The sequence below is a fragment of the Bufo gargarizans genome, chromosome 9, assembly GCF_014858855.1.
Source record: "Bufo gargarizans isolate SCDJY-AF-19 chromosome 9, ASM1485885v1, whole genome shotgun sequence".
Taxonomy (NCBI): domain Eukaryota; kingdom Metazoa; phylum Chordata; class Amphibia; order Anura; family Bufonidae; genus Bufo; species Bufo gargarizans.
The window spans coordinates 40,103,804-40,123,013 of record NC_058088.1 but is presented as its reverse complement, the minus strand read 5'-3'; the positions used below and the strand labels follow the sequence as shown (position 1 = coordinate 40,123,013).

The window sequence follows — 19,210 nt, the reverse complement described above, 5'->3', positions numbered from 1 at the left end:
GAAGCAGGCAGCACTCAATGCTTTTAATAAGGTGTCGGTAAAAATATCTCAGGTGTGCAATTGATGAGTTTTTCCCAGATGTGATCAGCAAAGCACTCTACAATGAAGTTGACTTTGAGGTGACTTGATCCATGAGATGTGAAATTAATGTAAACCAGAGCAGAAATTCAAATATTTACAGCAATTTAATTTTTTTCTCCCACCAACATATTTACCTGCTTTTAGCGGAATAAACTAGGTTTCTGATCGAAACTGCAGCCTTTTAAGGCTTTGCAGATAAGAATATTTCAGCTGCTAAGGTCAGGTTGACATAACTTTAGGGATTATTTCACCATACGATGAACATAATTGCCTCACATCTAATTGTGTTAGGTTAAAGTTTTTATTTCTAGTTGCTTAAATTGCACAAAAATAGTCACACTGATGCCAATTTCATACTAATGCATTTAAAGGTGTTGTCTGAGATTTTGATGGCCTATCCTCAGGAGAAGGTCATCAATATCAGATCGGCGGCCATCTGACCTCCAGCACCCTGCCAACCAGCAGTTTGAAGAGAGCACCGTAGCCTTTCCCTAGGCCAATGATGTCATGTTCATCCGTCACATGGCCTTGGTGCAGCTCAGTCCCATTTAAGTAAATGAGGCTGGGATCCAGTAGCAAACAAAGCTGTTATCCATTGGTGTGCTTGGTAAGCTGCCCACCAGAGTGGCCTCCTCTAGCAGCTGATCGGCAGAGGTGCCGTGTGTCATCTACCTTAACATAATGGTATGTTTTTGAAATATGGGAGGGAAGTGGAGAACCGATGTGAAACTCACACCTACATGGGAATGGGAGAGCATACAAACTTCCTGGAGATGTTGTTCTTGGTTCCCCCAGTACTGCAATACAACAGTGATACTCAGTGAGCCGCTATGTGGCCAATGGTTAACATTTTGCAGCCAGGGGTGGGGTATCGAGGACGGAAAATTTAAAATGACAGAAACATTTGTATAACAAAAAAGGAAGAAAAAAATGACTCGCAGGGTATGTCCACATGGAGTAGATAAACTTCAGATTTTTGTGTGGCACATTTGCAGCGGACCTTCTGTCCTGTGTGGTCATATCCTACAAGTAGCTGTTGTGAGCACCATGTAAATCCAGGCTGCTCCATTCACGCGTCCGTGTGTGTTTTGCGGATCCGCAAAACACGGACTTCGCCGGCACTTAATAGAAAGTGCCTAAACTTGTCCGCAATGGCGGACAAGAATAGGACATATTCAATTTTTTTCAGGGAACGGAATTGTGGACCCGGGCAGCACATCGTGTGGCCCCATAGAAATGAATGCGTCCGCAATTCCGTTCCGCAAAATGCGGAACAGAATTGCGGAAGTGTGAATGGACCCTTAGCATGTGGAGGGGAATACGGTACCCACGGCTAGTCTGCCATTATAAGTAAATGTGCCCGCTGTCCCGATTGCCTCGTGTTGCAGTTGATGGTTTAAAAAAAGCAAGATTAAAGCTTAGCCGAGCATTCTGCTCTCATGCCTTATAAACCTGATGCAATAACTTTCATAATGTCAGCACTGGGGTTCTGCCAATGCACCAAATGCTCTGAACTTCTGACCATGTACCGTACATATTTTTTTTTCTTTTTATATTAAAAAATAACATTGCTCCAGATGTAATCATGCTGAGTGTGGTGGAATTTATAGTCCAAAAAGTTTGAAAAATGTGATGGATGGACATGCATTGTAAAACTCCCCCAAACACGCGATGTATTTCTGTCCTGGTTCTACAGGAGATCATGGGCAAGTAACAGATGGAATTCAATGTGATGTATGTATATGTATATATATGTGTGTGTGTGTATGTATATATATATATATATATATATATATATATATGTGTGTATGTATGTATATATATATATATATATATATATATATATATATTTATTTAATGCACTTATATAGCGCTACTATATTCTGCAGCGCTTTACAGACATTAGCCTCCAACTGTCCCCAATGGGGCTCACATTCTAAGTTCCCTATTAGTATGTCTTTGGCGTGTGGGAGGAAACCGGAGTATCTGGAGGAAACCCACGCAAACACGGGGAGAACATACAAAATATATATATATATATATATATAATTTTTTTTTTTTTACTGGACGTCTGTCTGTTCTTTATGCGCGACCAAACGAATGGACCGATCTTCACCAAATTTGGCAAACTAGAACATCAGGTGTCTGGGAAGATTTTAGACCGGCTCAGCTCTCTAGGACGCATCGTTCCTGAGCTATTCCCCAAAAATGTCTTCCGTTAGTCAATACAAGCCTGCAAGTCTTTCTCTTCAAATCCCAACTGCCATACACACAGTTTTACTCTAGGTTTCCATAACAACCCAGCCATTTTTCTTCACTGCTGTAGGTTAGCTTTAGGCTAGGGCTACAGGACGACTAAGTCGCACGACACATAGGGCACAACTACGCTGCTACATGCATCCATCTTGGATGGATTTTTTGCGACTGTCGTGTCGCAGTCTCAGCATGTCGCAGTGCAACACTATAGCCTATCATTCTAAAAGTTGAGACAAAATGTCGTGCGACACATGTTGTCGTGTAGCCCTAGCATTAAATAGGCAGGGCGCTGTGGCGGTCACTGTTAAATGGGCGTGCACTGTGGCGGTCACTGTTAAAGGGGTGGGGGGGTGCTGTAGAGGTCACTGTTATGGGGGATACTGTCTATCTTTTAACAACACACAGAAACATTAGAAACTTCAGATCAGGCAGTCTGACCAAGGACCTGTTAGTCATACTGCAGGCAAAGCAGTCTGTATGGGAGAAGAGACTTGCCTGAGATGGTGACCTGCTGAAGATGGCACAAATGAAATATAGTATGAGACATGTTGACAGGACCTGTCTAAGCTTCGGCATTTCTGACCTCCTATGGAACTCGCCACGTATATGTTACAGCCTACTGAACTGATAGTTAGGTTTCAGATATCTCTTGTTCTTTGGACCTTCCTAAACCTAAATAAAAAAAAATAAAAAAAAATAAAAAAATCTTCCTTTCTGTTGATGGCTGAAGTATTCCTACTTTCAGGGTTGGAGTGGTCGATAGTAATTGACTGACTTCTACAAAAATCTACAGTAAGTGCCTATTTACACAGGCCAGGGATCAGTCGACTTACTAAGAAAACTTTCATACAAATGCCAATTCCTCATAATTGCCCTGTATCTTCCGCTAATGCACCACTTGCATGCAGCAATGATCACTAGCGCTTGGGAATGTACGATTGTTACTACGATCGTTTAGCAGGGACACAGCGTGTGCTCCTTTGCTGAGTGATGTGGCACATTGACACTGGTTAGTTATCTGGAACATAATCTCATACAAATGTCTAATTGGCTCCTTGGTCCATGTAAAAGGGTCCTCATTCCTAATTACTGACCTGTCTGCAGGGTCCCTTATTCCCCGATCATTGGCCACTATATTGACTTGTGTTGAAGGACCCTAATTTGTCCACCTGTTAAGATGCTTATGTTTGTCAAGTGGTCTCTTTGCTCAGTGTCCCTAAAATTGGGCTCACTTAGGGTAGGTGACAGTTCTCGGCAGGGTGTTCCAGCAGAGCAGTTCACCGGATCTTTCATTGCCTGATTCAACATATCACCGCCGGATCCCTATTGACTATAATGGGAACTGGTGGTAATCTAGTCGCTTTCCAGCATAAATGCTGGGTTTCCGATGGACATATCAACAGCTATGTGAACGCAGTCTTAAGCCTCATGCAGACGTCTGTGGAACGCGGTCCGTGAGATACCGGACTGGCATTGCAGGAGTGGACGGCGTCATAGCAACCAATGACGCCGTGCGCTCCTGCCATGCCAGTCCAGTATCTCACGGACGTCTGCATGAGGCTTTAGTCTTTGATGTTTTATGGTGCTGTTTTTGTCCCTTGAATGCAAAGGATCAGATTTTTTTTTTAAATCATTGGGAGACGATTCAGAAACTTGTGCTGTCTGCTTGCATTCAATCCATAGATTAAAAATGTCTGAGATGTATGATCAGTCTGATATAATTTAAATAGTTATATTTCTGCGTATTCTGTTTGCCCTTGTTTTTATGGCGTGGCAATACGGCTTCTATTCTATAAGCTATTGAACAGATAAACGCTATTCGGGCCGCTTTATGACTCCATGCTATCTCCTGATTGTACGAAGACGTAATATGGCGCCCATAGACTTGTGTTGGCTCGTACTGAACAGCATTAATGTATTGTACATTTTTTAAGTTGAAACCGATGAATTGTATACTTTACGAAACCAAATATTTTCTCACATCCCTTTTCAGTTAGAAACAAATTCACTGAAAGCTTTTCTTGTGTGTTGGAGGGAAACGGTGCTTGCGGTAATCGTGCAAATCACTTCTAATGGTCTTTCTTAATGCTGCCTTGGACCAGTGCTTTTTCTAAAGTGTTTGTATTGGCACCCTATTAACGAAATATGGATGATACAGCATCAGGCAAAGGGTGTTACTGGTAACGTCCAGCTGACATATCAATTTATTAAATTCCAATGTGGCCAAAATATACATCCCATTGAGTGCTTTTATTATTGTATTCCTCTGAAAATAATCTGTCTGGCGGTTTTTAATGTATTCTTCTTTGGCTTTCGCTTGGAAAATGAGAATTTCTAAATCCTTCAGAACACATTGCGGCTCAAGTTACTGGCCCACGACAAAACATTTTCCCAAAGAGTCGGATTTCTTTGAACAGTGTCATTTTGTACCAGACAATTAATGCTGTAATTGCTTGGAGAGCTGATTGGACATATGAAGCCATTGCCTTAATAGAACATGGGGAAGAAGCTTCGCACCATACACTTGTGGTTGTTCTACACAGTCGCACAGCTGCGAGATCAGGTTTATAGTAATTCACTTGCTCAAGAGTCGGGTGTCTAGAGAACAAAGCTGAAGAGCTTTCCCCTATTCGCAAGGACAAATTGCTCTTGTGGATGATGCAATTAAACAAAAAAGTGCAATTTTTTGTTGATAATCGGTCAGCAACATGACTGACGCGTGACACTCTAAGGAGGCATTCACATGACCATATGTATTTTGCGGTCCAAATATACCATAAGACTTTTTATTTTACTTTGCAACCCAAAACATGGCAAACAGTAATGCATGTCTTATTTTATTTTTTAGTTAGTATGTTTTATTGATTATTTTGATAAGGTACCGCTATGGGGTCTTATACGCCTCCTACACGTTTTAATAGGCAGATATTCTTCATGAATAATTTTGAAGGATTGAAAAATAGTTTTGTGCCTATTGGTGGTGACCTATTATTGCATTTAAAGAGGACCTTTCACTAGAATAAAACATCTAAACTAACTCTACAGACATGGGCGCCGCTCCGTTCTCCCGGTATAGCCTCCGGTATCTTTACAGTTAGGCTCCACCCAGGGGAACCTGCCGGCGTCTCATTCTCCCATGCTGTAGCGCTGGCCAATCACCGCGCTCAGCTCATAGCCCGAGAGGCTTTTTTTTCTCTCAGGCTATGAGCTGAGCGCTGCTATTGGCCAGCGCTACAGCATGGGAGAATGAGACGCCGGCAGGTTCCCCTGGGTGGAGCCTAACTGTAAAGATACCGGAGCCTATACCGGGAGCGGCGCCCAGGTATAACAGTAAGTGCAGGGGGATCCCTGGGCGCTGCTCTACACGTCTGTATAGTTAGTTTTAGATGTTTTATTCTGGTGAAAGGTCCTCTTTAACGTGTTGCTCATGAAGTCATGTTGGCCCAGGCAGCTGCACGTCATACTCAAGAATTATGAATGAGTTTCTAGCTATTAATTACTGTAATCTAATAATTACTCGGCATATCGTTGTTTCATGGTTTTCAGCCGTATGCTAGGAAGGATGTTAGTATCTTCCTAGTAATTCAATTTAAGTCATTACAGATTATATAAGCAAAAAAATTATCCTTTTACACTGAAACCTTAGGAGACCTTTGTCTTTGTACATTGTTTAAACTGTATAAACCCTTAGGCCCATTTCACACGGGCATTGCGGAAGAGGTCCGGATGCGTTGCGGGAAACCCGCACGAGTGCGCACACAATCTGTTTTGTCTGCGATTGCGGCCTTAAGTTAAATTTTTTTTCCGCGCAAGTGCAAAGCGTTTTAATGCATTTTACACGCGTGTGATAAAAAGCTGAATGTTGGTACCCAGACCCGAACCCGGACTTCTTCACTGACGTTTGGGTTTGGTGTTCTGTAGATTTTATTATTTTACATTATAACATGGTTATAATGGAAAGTAATAGCATTCTTTAATACAGAATCCTAAGTATAATGTCCATTGAGTGTTAAAAATTATAAAATAATTACTCACCTCATCCACTTGATCGCACAGCAGTTATCGTCGTCTTTCTTCTTCTTGCAGGACCGGCGCTGACGTCGTCGTGCTCACCATGTGGTGAGCGCGGTGATGTCCGCGCAGGTCCTGCTGCATGAATATAGAAGAACCTTCTATCTTCATAGTAAAATGAACATTTTTGCCAGAAATTACCTTGCATCATTCAGTGTAGAGATTATGGCTGTGTTCCAGATAAATGGATCAAAGTGATGTTGATACAAGAAGCATAGGAACAACTTTTGTATTTACCTAGAAAAACATGCGCAGCATTGCCACAATTTAGAGTGAGGGTAGAGTAAGCATTGTCTCTGTAGTCCTGATGGTTTTCCAGACTGGCAACCAACCAGGGTGTAAAGTTTTTAATAAGGGGTTGCTCCAAAGTGAACAACCTGCTTAAAGATTGAAATGCCTATTTTCAGTAGCAGTTAAAAAGGACACTCTCATTTGACCGTGTCTGTACAGTGAATCTGCCAATTACCAACACAAATGATCCTTTGAGACCCCCGAACAGCTGAGGATTTCTGAATTTGCCCCCTAACCAAAAGACGTGACTTTAAAAATGTGCTTGCTGTCTTTTCGTTATTGAATGAACCTTTGCCCTGACCCACCAAATCATGATCAGACCGAGTCACCTCGGCAGTTAACTCCTAGACTGCCATAAAAGAGCCTCCCCCCCCCCCCCCCCTCTCTAAAGCAGCTCTGGTTATTCTTTGTAAGTTACATAGTCATCCCTTGATCTTGCTAAAGGTGTCTACTATATACATAAAGTTGGCTAAACCCATGTATTTTCTATTGCTGCAGACTATCTTAGGGTGCTGCCACACTTTCAGTTTTTTTTTTTTATATGCAGTTTTTAAGCAAAAACCACGAGGAGAGCTCTACCGCCCTCCCTTCACTGCTATGAGAGTCCTAAAAATAGGCAACCCCCATAGGGTTGAATGGAGAGGTGGCTGTGCGTGAGTAGTGCACTCCATTTACCGCTAAGGGACTTTCAAAAATGTCTGAGCGTTGGCTGAGCACGGTTATTTTCGGAACGCCCATAAAAGTGAGCAGAGAGCACCCTGCACATGCGTGGCGCACTCTCCTTGAGGGAACCCTATTCTGCAGATGGGAGCTGGTCCCAGCTTTTTCTTTTTTTTTTATGGTCGAAAATTGGTGGAAATTAAATGATAAAATGCCCCCCAAATGTTTTATTAAACATGAACCTCTGTGTTATATCCAAATAGGATTCTCATCCGTTTTACTATTTTTATTTTCAGGTGACCATCTGAAGGTCTGTTCACAAGGACATACATGTTGCTCTCAAGCGATGGAGGAGAAATACAGCCAGCAAAGTAAACATGATTTCAAGGCTGCGGTCACAGAGCCATGTAGTACGCTGCAGAATATATTTTCTTCCAGATACAATAAATTTGATGGTAAGTGAATAGTACTGTTAGTGAAAAGGTGCCGTGGAAGAACAGCTCCTTTTGTGAAGAGTTCTCTCTCTCTCTCTCGATAAAATCCGATCTCTTACCGTTTGTATTAGAGAAGGTCCTGTAGGGTCTTTATTTTCCTGACGGCATGATGTGACGTGTTTATGATCTACATATGCATGGTGCCCGCTTGATACTTGTGCCTGTATTACACCAACAGATTATCTGACCAATTTCGTTCTCATTAGACCAATAGTTGGTGTGTGTAACAAAAGATCCACGAGTGTAAACTGCCATCTGACCAATGATTGGTCAGATAATCTGTTGATGTAATACATGCCTTAATCGGTTTCCATTCTTAAAGGGGTTGTGCCACAAAAATATTCAATATTTTTTAAACCAGCACATTGATCTGAATAAATTTGCATGTAATTACAATTTTGTATAGCCACTGAGCTATTCATTATTATTTTTTTTATCTGTATAGCGCCACCTGCTGTTTGCTCTTTTCCTTATTTCTTGCCCACCTCATTGTCTTGGTCACATGTGCTTGGTTTAAATTTTCAATTGTCACCAGCCATTATGCGGAAAGGCCACACAACATGAGCAGCCAGCCTGAAATGCATGTAGCAGAGCAATTAATGGGGAGATCTCTGGATCCATGTCAGGTACAGGACAGGTTCTAGCATTATTAGAAAGAGATTGTCATGTACTATATGATGCCTGGTTTTTATTTTCTTACATCAATTATGGCATAACCCTTTTAAGGGGCAATTAGGAGGAGCATGACATGGACACAATTACCTTTTGCAACCGCACTCTTAAGAGATGGATGGTTGACCATCTGTAGCTGGCACAAATTACTGAGTGGCTTGCTCTGTAGTCAATGGTGTCTATAATGAAGTCCTGTAGACCATATTGATTGCCCTGCTTGGCATTTTTTTTTTAGTAGATTGCTTCTCCCTTTTTCTTTAACCAAAAAAAAAAGGCTCACTAGGAAAATCCTGCCCTTGTCTGTATTTCATTTGGTGGCTGTTAGGACACCACTCCACAATTCAAATTGGGCTACTTTCACACTAGCGTTTTTCTTTTCCGGCCTAGAGTTGCGTCCTAGGGGCTCTATATAGGAAAAGAACTGATCCGTTGTATCCCCATGCATTCTGAATGGAGAGAAATCCATTCAGGATGCATCAAGATGTCTTCAGTTCAGTCTTTTTGACTGATCAGGACAGAGATAAAACCGCAGCATGCTACGGTTTTATCTCTGGCCCAAAAAACTGAACACTTGCCTGAATGCCAGATCTGGCATTTCTTTCCTCATAGGAATATATTAGTGCCGGATCCGTTCCGCCCCCCAAAAAGGTGGAAAATAAATAAATGCTGCATCCGTTTTTTCAGATGAAACCGGAAAGACAGATTCGGCATTTCAATGCATTTCTAAGACGGATCAGAGACGGATCTGGATCCTGATCAGTCTTAGAAATGCCATCAGTTGGCATACGTTTTGACTGATCCGGCAGGCAGTTCCGGCGACGGAACTGCCTGCCAGATCACTCTGCCGCAAGTGTGAAAGTACCCTAAGGTGATGGTGTTTGCATGCTAGGTAGCCTAAAATGCTTGTAAACATTTTCAAACCAGCACATGGATCTGAATATTTTTTTGATTGCATGTATTTAAATATTTAGTAAAGGAAGTGAGTTATTCAATAAAATCTGTATAGAGTCACCTGCTGTTTATTCTATTCCCGTTTCTCCATCCACCTCAGTGGATGCAAATGCTCAGTTCCATCCTTTTAACTGCCACCATGCACAACTTCTTTAAAGGGAACCTGTCATCAACTTTATGCTTATCTCACTGAGGGCAGCATAAAATAGTGACCGATGCTCTGATGTCAGCGGTCTGTCCCTCATGAGCTAAAAGTAAGTGGTTGCTGAGAACCAGCATCATAATCATTGCAGCCCAGACCTTGAAAAGAGTCAAATCTACCCGAGAAGAGTCCTGGTTATTCCTAATCTCCTGCTCTCCTCGCCCATCTGCTGATGATTGGCAGTTCTCTCCTAGAGAGAAAGGGAGATAACTAGGTAGAAGACGGTCAGTCATCAGCAGGTGGGCAGGAAGTCATGAATAGCCAGGACTCTTCTCAGGTGGCCAGGACTCTTTTCCAAGCCCAGTCTGCAAAGATTGTGATGGTTCTCGGCAACCACTTTTAACTTTTAAATGAAAGACCGCTGAAATCATCTCGCCTGTCTCTACTTTATGCTGCCTTTAAGTAGTTGTATCCTGTGGAAACAAACCACAAAGACTCCAAGTACAATATGGCTAATAATCTTTATTCAATAAGACCAGGCATCACACTTGTACTCCCCCAATAAAGATCAATACATGTTACCTGTATTCATGACAGGGAGCAGTGAGTCGGTGGCCACGCCATCCAGAGCATGCAAGGTAATTTTTTTTTATTTGAGGGCTCATGGGAGATAGGACTTTGTTCTGAGGGCTTGTGGGGGGTGGGAGTCTGATCTGAGGGCTTGTGGGGGGTGGGAGTCTGATCTGAGGGCTTGTGGGGGGTGGGAGTCTGATCTGAGGGCTTGTGGGGGGTGGGGGTCTGATCTGAGGGCTCGTGGGGGGTGGGGGTCTGATCTGAGGGCTCGTGGGGGGTGGGGGTCTGATCGGAGGGCTCGTGGGGGGTGGGGTTCTAAACGGAGGGCTCATGGTGATTTGGGGGTCTGATCGAAGGGCTCATGGTGATTTGGGGGTCTGATCGGAGGGCTCATGGTGATTTGGGGGTCTGATCGGAGGGCTCATGGTGATTTGGGGGTCTGATTGGAGATCTGATTTCATTTATTTTTATTTTTTTCTCATTTTCCTCCTCCAAATCCTATATATATATATATATATATATATATATATATATATATATATATATATATATATATATATATATATATATATATATATATATATATATATATATATATATAATCTCTATCTGTTATATTTTATATTTAACAGATTTCTGTTCCCTGCTTTTTCAAATGTCCTGTTCCACTAGAGATCTGAGGTTTTTTAGCCCCAAGCATTCTTTATAAGAAGGACATTTTTTTTTTTTTTCTAGACGTCTGGCGTAGCAATTGAGCTTTCATGTGAGGCCTGCTGACCTTTCCCCTGACTGCCACCAAACCTTAAGTGCTCTTAATTGCTATTTAACCAAATCAAATTCAGCTCCCAACCAAAGAATGAATTCCTTTTAAAATGGGATTGTCCTAATCATAAACCTCCAAATGAGAACGTGTCAGGAGACTATAATGGGCGTCTGTATAGATGTTGCTCATTACAGCAGGGAGTGGATGTGACCTTGGCAGCTGGCGGCAGTTACTTATAGAGGTATTGTTGAAGTGAAAGCTGAGGGGTTGTATGTACATATTTAGAGTACATTAGGATTCCAGCCGGGTAAATTGGGTTACCTCTCCCCTCTGTGGCAATATTTAGACAGCTATATACGGTTGTACTGTTGAATTCAATTTCGAGTTTCGATTAATGTAGATGGGCCTTCACTCTTGCCTTCATACCTTTTTTATGCCTGATTCCCATAAAATTTGGAACGCTTTGTAATTTGCTTATGTTGCATTGTGCATCCAGCAAGCCTTTTCTGCTCCGCTGTGGTTTGCAGTAGGGATCTAACTCCACCTAGAGAAAAAAATGAAACCTATTGCGCGTGCACACACATATAATTCTCCCTTCCAGTTACCAGCGTATACTTATGTTGCCGGATATATAGCTGCAATATGAGACTGAACGCCCCCCCCCCCCCCCCCCCACGCTGGTGTCTTGTTACTGTCGTCCCTTCATGTTTCCCTTTAATCTGCCCAGTTCAAGCTGCTAGTTGATGTTTTATTGTGTATCGCCAGCTGTGGGGTTGGGTGAAGTTCTCATACACCTTGTCTCGGGAAAGCAGGCGTAGCACATGCACACACAATCTGAGGAATTTAAATATGGATGTATTACAGTTTGCATGACTGCTTCTGCTGCTCTGGCCTGAAATATCAGGCCACACCTTGCAGGTATTCATTTTGGGATCGAGTACCTGTATGTGCCTTAAAGGAGATCAAGTCCCCATCACTAAATGGAGTATTCTCAATTTTTTTTTTTCATTTTTTACTGTCGTATGTTTAAGTGAAAAAAAATGAAAATGTAATACTTCCTATATATTAGCATTTATACATCTGTGATGTAGTCTCTGGAACCACTGAGAATTATTTTCTGCAGCTCAGATTAGAATTTAGCTTGCATGGACATAGGTCATGTATAATTTAAATGGTTATGCCACCTTTGGAGCGGGGGCAGACCTGCAAAGGGAAGCATACTTGCCTTCTTCTCGGCCTTAGTTGCCTCACTCACTCGGGATCTCTGCTGTCAACATCTACTTTGACGCTGCTGCTGCCAATTGCTGGCCTTAGAGGTGACCTCATCCCCTTTCATCATGTGACCAATTAATATGATGCAAGGAGAGTAGGGCAGCAATCGGCTGTAATGGTGTCAAAGCAGATGTTGACAGCGGGGGGGGACCAGAGCCGGCAGCCAAGGCCGGAGAGTGAAGGAGCCCTGGGCCCAGTGCCAGAGAGCAGTTAAGTATGCTTCTCTTTGCAGGTCTGCCCAGAAGAAAGGGGGGTTACTAACCGCCAACATCCGAAAGGTGGCCAACCGTTTTAAGGTGGCCATACATATTAGAATAAAGTTGATGAAAATGGGTACTTTTAACCATAATTTGTCAAGTGACATTTGTGGACAAACTAAATCATTTTAGAACCAAGGAGACAGTCATCGTCTAAATTGAAGTAGACCATGTTTGAACTTTTGTCTAATAGACCACAAATAATCATTCATGGTTTGCCTGGTGTTATTGAACATGTATAGCCAGTTAGAAAGACAGTGGTGGCCAGTTGTGGACTAAAAGGTATATGACTGAAAGATAGATCTGGTGAACAATGATTCTTTGCAAAGATTGTTTAGCGCTCACCCAACTTTTGTCTGTGTATGGCCACGTTTATACTGAATGGGTTACAGGCTATACTTTTGACCTAATCCTAACTATCATAGGTAAAGGACTTACAGATGTCTTTCTCTTGTGAAGGCCCACAGGGGAATATAATTATAACCCATCACATTCCTTTGGTTCTGGATGTGCTTCTTGGAGACCACCATGTCTGATTTTATAGTTTTACTACATATACGGTTCTGGTAAAACGGTTAGGAAGGGATCTTGCTCTTTTCCAATCTGCAATGGACTAATGTCTACCTATTGTTTATGCCTTATGCTTTTTCAAGGGCCTTTTCCTCCGAACTTTACAGTGGTAGAGAAGCAAGTTGTCCCGTTTTTGGTAAATTTTTGGTTCACAGCATGCAAACCAGATGTAGACTTACATTTTGCTGACCGTGTGGACATCAGTTTATTGGTAGAATAGTTCTGTTGTTTCCAAAGACCTAGTTTCTGAAGTTATTTTACATAATTTTCAATTTTGACCACATAGAGAAGGAATAATGTCAGCAAGTCTGGAGGTAAATTGTTGGCATTGAAGTTCTCCCATCGCAATATTTATGGCATGTTGACAGGATATGCCACAAATATCTATAGGTTTGGGTTCCACCTCCGGGACCTGCTCCTGTCTCCAGAACGGGGCCTATGAGGTGAAGAGAGTGAGCAGCCGCGCATGCGAGACACCCTCCATTCACCACTGTGGGAGTTCCAAAAATACCTGAGCGCTGGCTCAGCTATTTTTAGCAGTCCAGTTGCGGTGGCCACACTTGCTCAGCTTGCCTTCCATCAATTTCTATAGGACTTCCGAAAATAGCCACACATGCTTGCTGGGCTATTTTCAGATGTCCCATAGCACAGAATGGAGAGTACACCACACATGCAGACATGGGTCCCTTCAAAGGAACCATTGGTCACACCTCTGGGACCTTTTTCCTATCTGACTGGCATATCGTAGTGATATACCATAAATGTTGAGATGGGACAACCCCTTTAATTTTCTTTGCATCAGGTTATTGATTAGAACACACAAACCATAGTAAACTATCACGTGAAAACACCAAGTTGGAGCTCACCATACACCACAGAGGAGCACGGGCACAGGACCGGAACCAAGGCTGGGAAGTAGCAAAAAAAAGTTGATTGTCCAGCTTCACCACGTAGTGCGTATTTTATTAGGAAAAGTGCCTAAAACCATCTATCAATTGGAGTCATTAAAAAATTATCCGGTTTCTCACATACATACTTGTTATGGTGCCCCCTTGTGTTCTTTTTATTCCCTCCCAGAACATCCACCCAGTATGTCCAGTGCCGGTGATCAGACAAGCTTAGTAGGTTAATCAGATAGTCTGGATCCTCTTGTACATGGGTGGCAGAATGATTGCTTTTATTGTACAGGCCAGACTAAGATTTAGTGCAGTAGAAAAGGCATTTTCTCGCTAGCACCTTATACATAGACTTTGTTCACATCTCTGGCAGCAGATCTGGCAAGACTGTTTCAGCATTAGCAACCTTCCATATTTCGATGGATCCGGCATTGCTATAGAATCTATAGTTCACCATTGTAATAAGGTCCAGCGTTAAACCGGACGCTTTTCACCATAAATGCCGGGTTGCAGTCAACAGTTTTTGGTCCAGCCAAAAGCCGGCATTTCTGTGGGTGCCATAACAAAAATATAACACATTAAAACTCGTGGAACTTAGAAAAAATTATATATTCATCACACAAAACAAGTTTTTGAAATTAGGAACATTAATCAATCAATGGGTTTGACTGGCATTTTTAAAAGTAGAACCTAAAGAGCTCCTAACCTTTCCTACCTTGTCTGTTTAATGTTTGTAGAAAAATTGGGACAAATGGGAGTCATCTCAGAAAGTTGCAGTAGTGACATGTATGCTATATCTGGCGCCAAAAAGTAGGAAACATCTGACAGGAACCAGCACCCTTAGAAATGTACTAGGTGAGCCGATGTTTAGAGAGGACCTGTCACCTCTTCTGACATCTGTTTTAGAAGCTACTTGCGTTCCCCAAGTAATTAAAGTTCTGGAGCATCTATTCTTCTGACTGATCTGCTATTCCTTTGTTATTCCTTCCAGAATGTATGAATGAATCGCTAGCATATTGCAGTGAAGGTCCACCTGGGTGCTACCAGTTGGATCTGTCTCTGCACGGTCTGACATTATCCAATCAGTGCTGCCAGTTGCTCAACTAACACATTTTCTAGAGGTGCTTGTTCCTCGCAGATCTTTCTTACTTTTTGGCTCCAGATATAGTGTATATGCTGCTACTGCAACTTTTTGAGATGACTCCTATTTGCCCCAATTTTTCTACAAACCATCTAACCGAGAGAAACCTTTGGTTTTATTGTATGGAATAGAAGAGTAGAGACATATATCTCGCTTTATTTTATTTTCAAACAATAATGTATTGTAGCATTGTGAGCCAGCAGAAGTTTTCTTGGTGTCCCGAGAGGGAGGCAAGGTATGATTTGTCGTTCTTGAGTTCTTTGTGTGACCGTCATACACTGGACTTGTGTTGATGTAGTGATTTAATGAGTGTAGTGTATTTGTCGCGCTGCCATAAAACATGTTTTTACAGCACGGCTAAAACGGGAAAGTAATCCTCTGTGTGTGTGTGTTTGTGTGTAGGACTTTGTTCGAATGACTTGCAACAGAGGTGTTAATTTATGGAACTGAAAAGTCCAGACGGCGCAAGCCAACATCAATTTCTCTTTTCAGGCAAAGAGAGAACTTCTTCTTGTCTTTGTGTTTTTCTTTATGACACCGACTTCGCTTCTTAATTCATATTTGCAGATTATACTTAATGATGCGGCAGCTATACAGTGTATAACCTTAAAGAGGTTGTGCAAGAATCGGGGAGGGTGGTTTGCAAACACTGCAGGTAACCCCCCCCCCCCCCAACTAGTTAACACCCCCTGTACCCTTACTGCAGACTGCTAGCAAATCATTCATAACTTTTTAGCAGGGATAATAAAGGAATGGCACAACATAAAGCCATAAGACTATGTGCTCCAGAATTGTTATTGCATGAGGAATGTATGTAGATATTAAACCGGGCATGTCAGGAGAGGTTAAAGGCCCTCTTTAAGACTTCTAGAACACCACAATTTTTTTTTTTTTTTTAAATATGTTTTATTTTCTAAAAAATAGGGATCACCACAATTTTTTAGATTACTGTTTGTATGGTGTTTTCTTTTGACTTTATATATTTTAATTTTATTGATTAATTTTTTCTTTTGTGGCTTTGTTCCACTACCTGCACACATTAGAACTAGCCTATTTTAGGACTTCAGTTTTTTTCCCCATTAATTTAGCATTTCCTGTTTATAACCCCTATGTGAATAATCTAGAACGTGGTCGAAAGTATCGCCCACTGTTCGTATTTCGAATATATATTTCTCATAGATCTTAATTTAGGAGTTTAATTTTCAAAACCACAGTGGACTTTTAGCGATGGAAAATGCAATCTGTCTTCCCGAGATGCACCCTCCGCCCCTTTACATTTGACAGTGCAGGGGTGGTATTACACAAACATATATGTATGCTAGAAATATATATATTTTATTTTGTCAAACCACACAGCCCTGACTTTAATGGTTAGCCAGGAAGGATGTGGCCGCCTTTTTCGTGTATAGCAATTTCCAGATTGTGTCGCTGCACAAATTCCGAACATTCTCTAAGAAACCCCACTTTTCTCATTCAGACAGCAAATACCGCTTGTTATGGGGTTTTATTTTTAGTAACTTTATGTTTTAGATTGTATTGATTTCATATGCACAGGAAGGAACTTTCTTGGAGCTGTAGTTCATATTCATGCAGCAAATATGTGAGAATTGCTGATTATTTGTATTGGCTAGCATTTTTTAATTTTAAAGAGGTTAACTGGTTTCCAAAAATAAAAAAAAATGATTTGCTGTGTCTTGAAAAGTTATACCGTGTTTGAAAATAATTTCCAACCAGGTCTCATCAGTTTCAGTATCTCTGCTTGCTGTCAGTGAATGGAACCCTTCTTTGTTCGCTTCCAGAGGAAGACTATCTGACCTGGTTCACAGAGCTCTGATACATGTAGCAAGCAGTGCGATCCATTGTTCTTTCACGTACGGTTTGCGTTATTGTTGGCAGCACACCCCATGTTTAGAAAGATGCGATCATTAATAAATGAGTGTTTGATCGCATGTTTACATGTGGCAGGAACGAACACGCACGTTTGTCAGCTTTTTAGGTATTTTTGGTAACGCAGGCTAGCCTTCTGGGCAAAGATGCTGGATTTCTGACAGACACCTGCAAGGCTTCATTTTAATTTCCTGAGATCTGTCAGGGTTGGTATATATTTGAAAACGGATCTAGCATAGCTGTCCTGAATAAAGGGAAGCCAGGATGTTAAAGAGGGCCTCTAACGTCTCCTGACATGGGTTTTAGCAACTACTTGCATTCTCCATGTAATAAAGATTCTGGAGCATCTATTCTTGTGACTATAATGAGCCATTCCTTTATTATTCCGTCTCGAAGTTATGAATGAATTACTTTCTAGCAGTTTGCACTGAAGGTCCAGGTGGGTGTTAGCAGTTGGCGGTGAGTCCCTGCAATACTCCCAACTAGTGACACTTATCTGGACCTTCATTGTAAACTGCTAGTAATTGATGTATAGCTTCTAGAAGGAATAGCACATTATAGGGTCATAATAATAGATGTTCCAGAATTATTGCATGGTGAATGCAAGGAGTTACTAAAACAGACATGTCAGTAGAGGTTACTGGAAATGCATCTGTCAGCAGTTTTCTACCTATGACACTGTCTGACCTGTTACATGTGCACTTGGCAGTTGAAGGCATCTGTGTTGGTCCCATGTTCATATGTGTCCGCATTGCTGATAAAAATGATGTTTTAATATATGCAAATAAGTCTCTAGGATCAAAGGGGGCGTTATCATTACACCTAGAGGCTCCGCTTTAGCTGCAATTGCTCTTTGACGGGCCCAGGCAGTGACAACATCCTAATGCCAGCCTGGTCCTGTCAATCAAAGTGCAGAGGGTATGGCAGCTGCAGAGAGAGCAGAGCTTTTAGGTGTAACGACAACGCCCCCGTTGCTCCTAGAGCCTCATTTCCATATATTAACATCATTTTTCTCAGCAATGCGGGCACATATGAACATGGGACCAACACAGATGTCTTCAGCTGCCAAGTGCATATGTAATGGGTCAAACAGTGTACAAATATGCTGACAGTGCATTAGCGGCTTACATTTTGGTCTGGTTAAGTACCTGTCAACCAAACGCCACCATAGATACATGTCTTCAGTGTTGGCAGAGGGGTAATGAGCCACTGCCATACACATCTGGAGGAGAGTGAGGAGGCCCTTCAAACACATTAGATGTTCAGCCGATGTACTTCTAATGTGTGTGGCCAGCTTCATGGTGTCCATTCTGTACACTGACTGGGGGTACATTGCTGTTAACCCTTCTTTAATTGCTTTCCTTAGACATATGGTAGTTGGTAAGTCAAACTAATATTCTGGTCCTTTTCTAAAATAAATGTTTTTTTTCTTCCATCATAGAATTTTTTAAAGAACTTCTTAAGAATGCGGAATCATCACTGAATGACATGTTTGTGAGGACTTATGGGCGATTGTACATGCAGAACTCAGAACTTTTTAAGGACTTCTTTGTGGAGCTGAGGAAGTACTACGTCGGAGGGAACGTAAACTTGGAGGAAATGATCAATGACTTCTGGTCTCGGCTGCTGGAGCGCATGTTCCCACTATTAAACCCACAGTATCACTTCACCGATGAGTATCTGGAGTGTGTCAGCAAGTACATTGACCAGCTTAAACCATTTGGAGATGTACCACGTAAGCTTAAGCTCCACGTGACCCGTTCCTTTGTGGCAGCCCGCACCTTTGCACAAGGTCTAGCCATGGCCAGGGATGTGATCAACAAGGTGTCCATGGTAAGAGCTTTTACTTTTCTACCTTGGCAGTCTTCAGATATTATTGGCATTGGTTCCTGTATATGTCAGCGGATTGCTTCTTCTCGTGACTCATTCCATCGAATGACTGCTGCTCTGTGCACAGATTGTTAGGTTAATGGAATTGGCCTGGCACAGATATACAGAGACCACACACGCTCGCCAGCTATACGTATGGCAGTGTTAGAAAAGGAGAACTTTGTGCTGTAGGCAGGTTCTGTTCCGTAAAATTCTGAGTTATTAGACATGGCAGCAAAAAACGTTAGCATTTTTTTTTGCTGACAACTTATGGGTGAAACTTTTTGATTTAAATAGTTTATAGCATGGAACATACGAGCGTCCTTCTTTTTCCCTATAACGGTGCAAAGATAATCAGTCTTAA

At 41.9% G+C, this 19,210-nt stretch overlaps 1 protein-coding gene across 1 annotated transcript in view; it reads left to right on the top strand.

Annotated features, from left to right (window-relative positions):
• Window positions 1-18,942, top strand: part of LOC122919764 (glypican-4-like) — a 57,606-nt gene extending 38,664 nt beyond the window's left edge. Inside the window, exons 2-3 of the mRNA XM_044268949.1 lie at window positions 7,656-7,814; window positions 18,419-18,942. Coding sequence (XP_044124884.1) covers window positions 7,656-7,814; window positions 18,419-18,942 — 683 coding nt within the window. The remainder of the gene's footprint in view (window positions 1-7,655; window positions 7,815-18,418) is intronic.
• The last annotated feature ends 268 nt before the right edge of the window (window positions 18,943-19,210 follow it).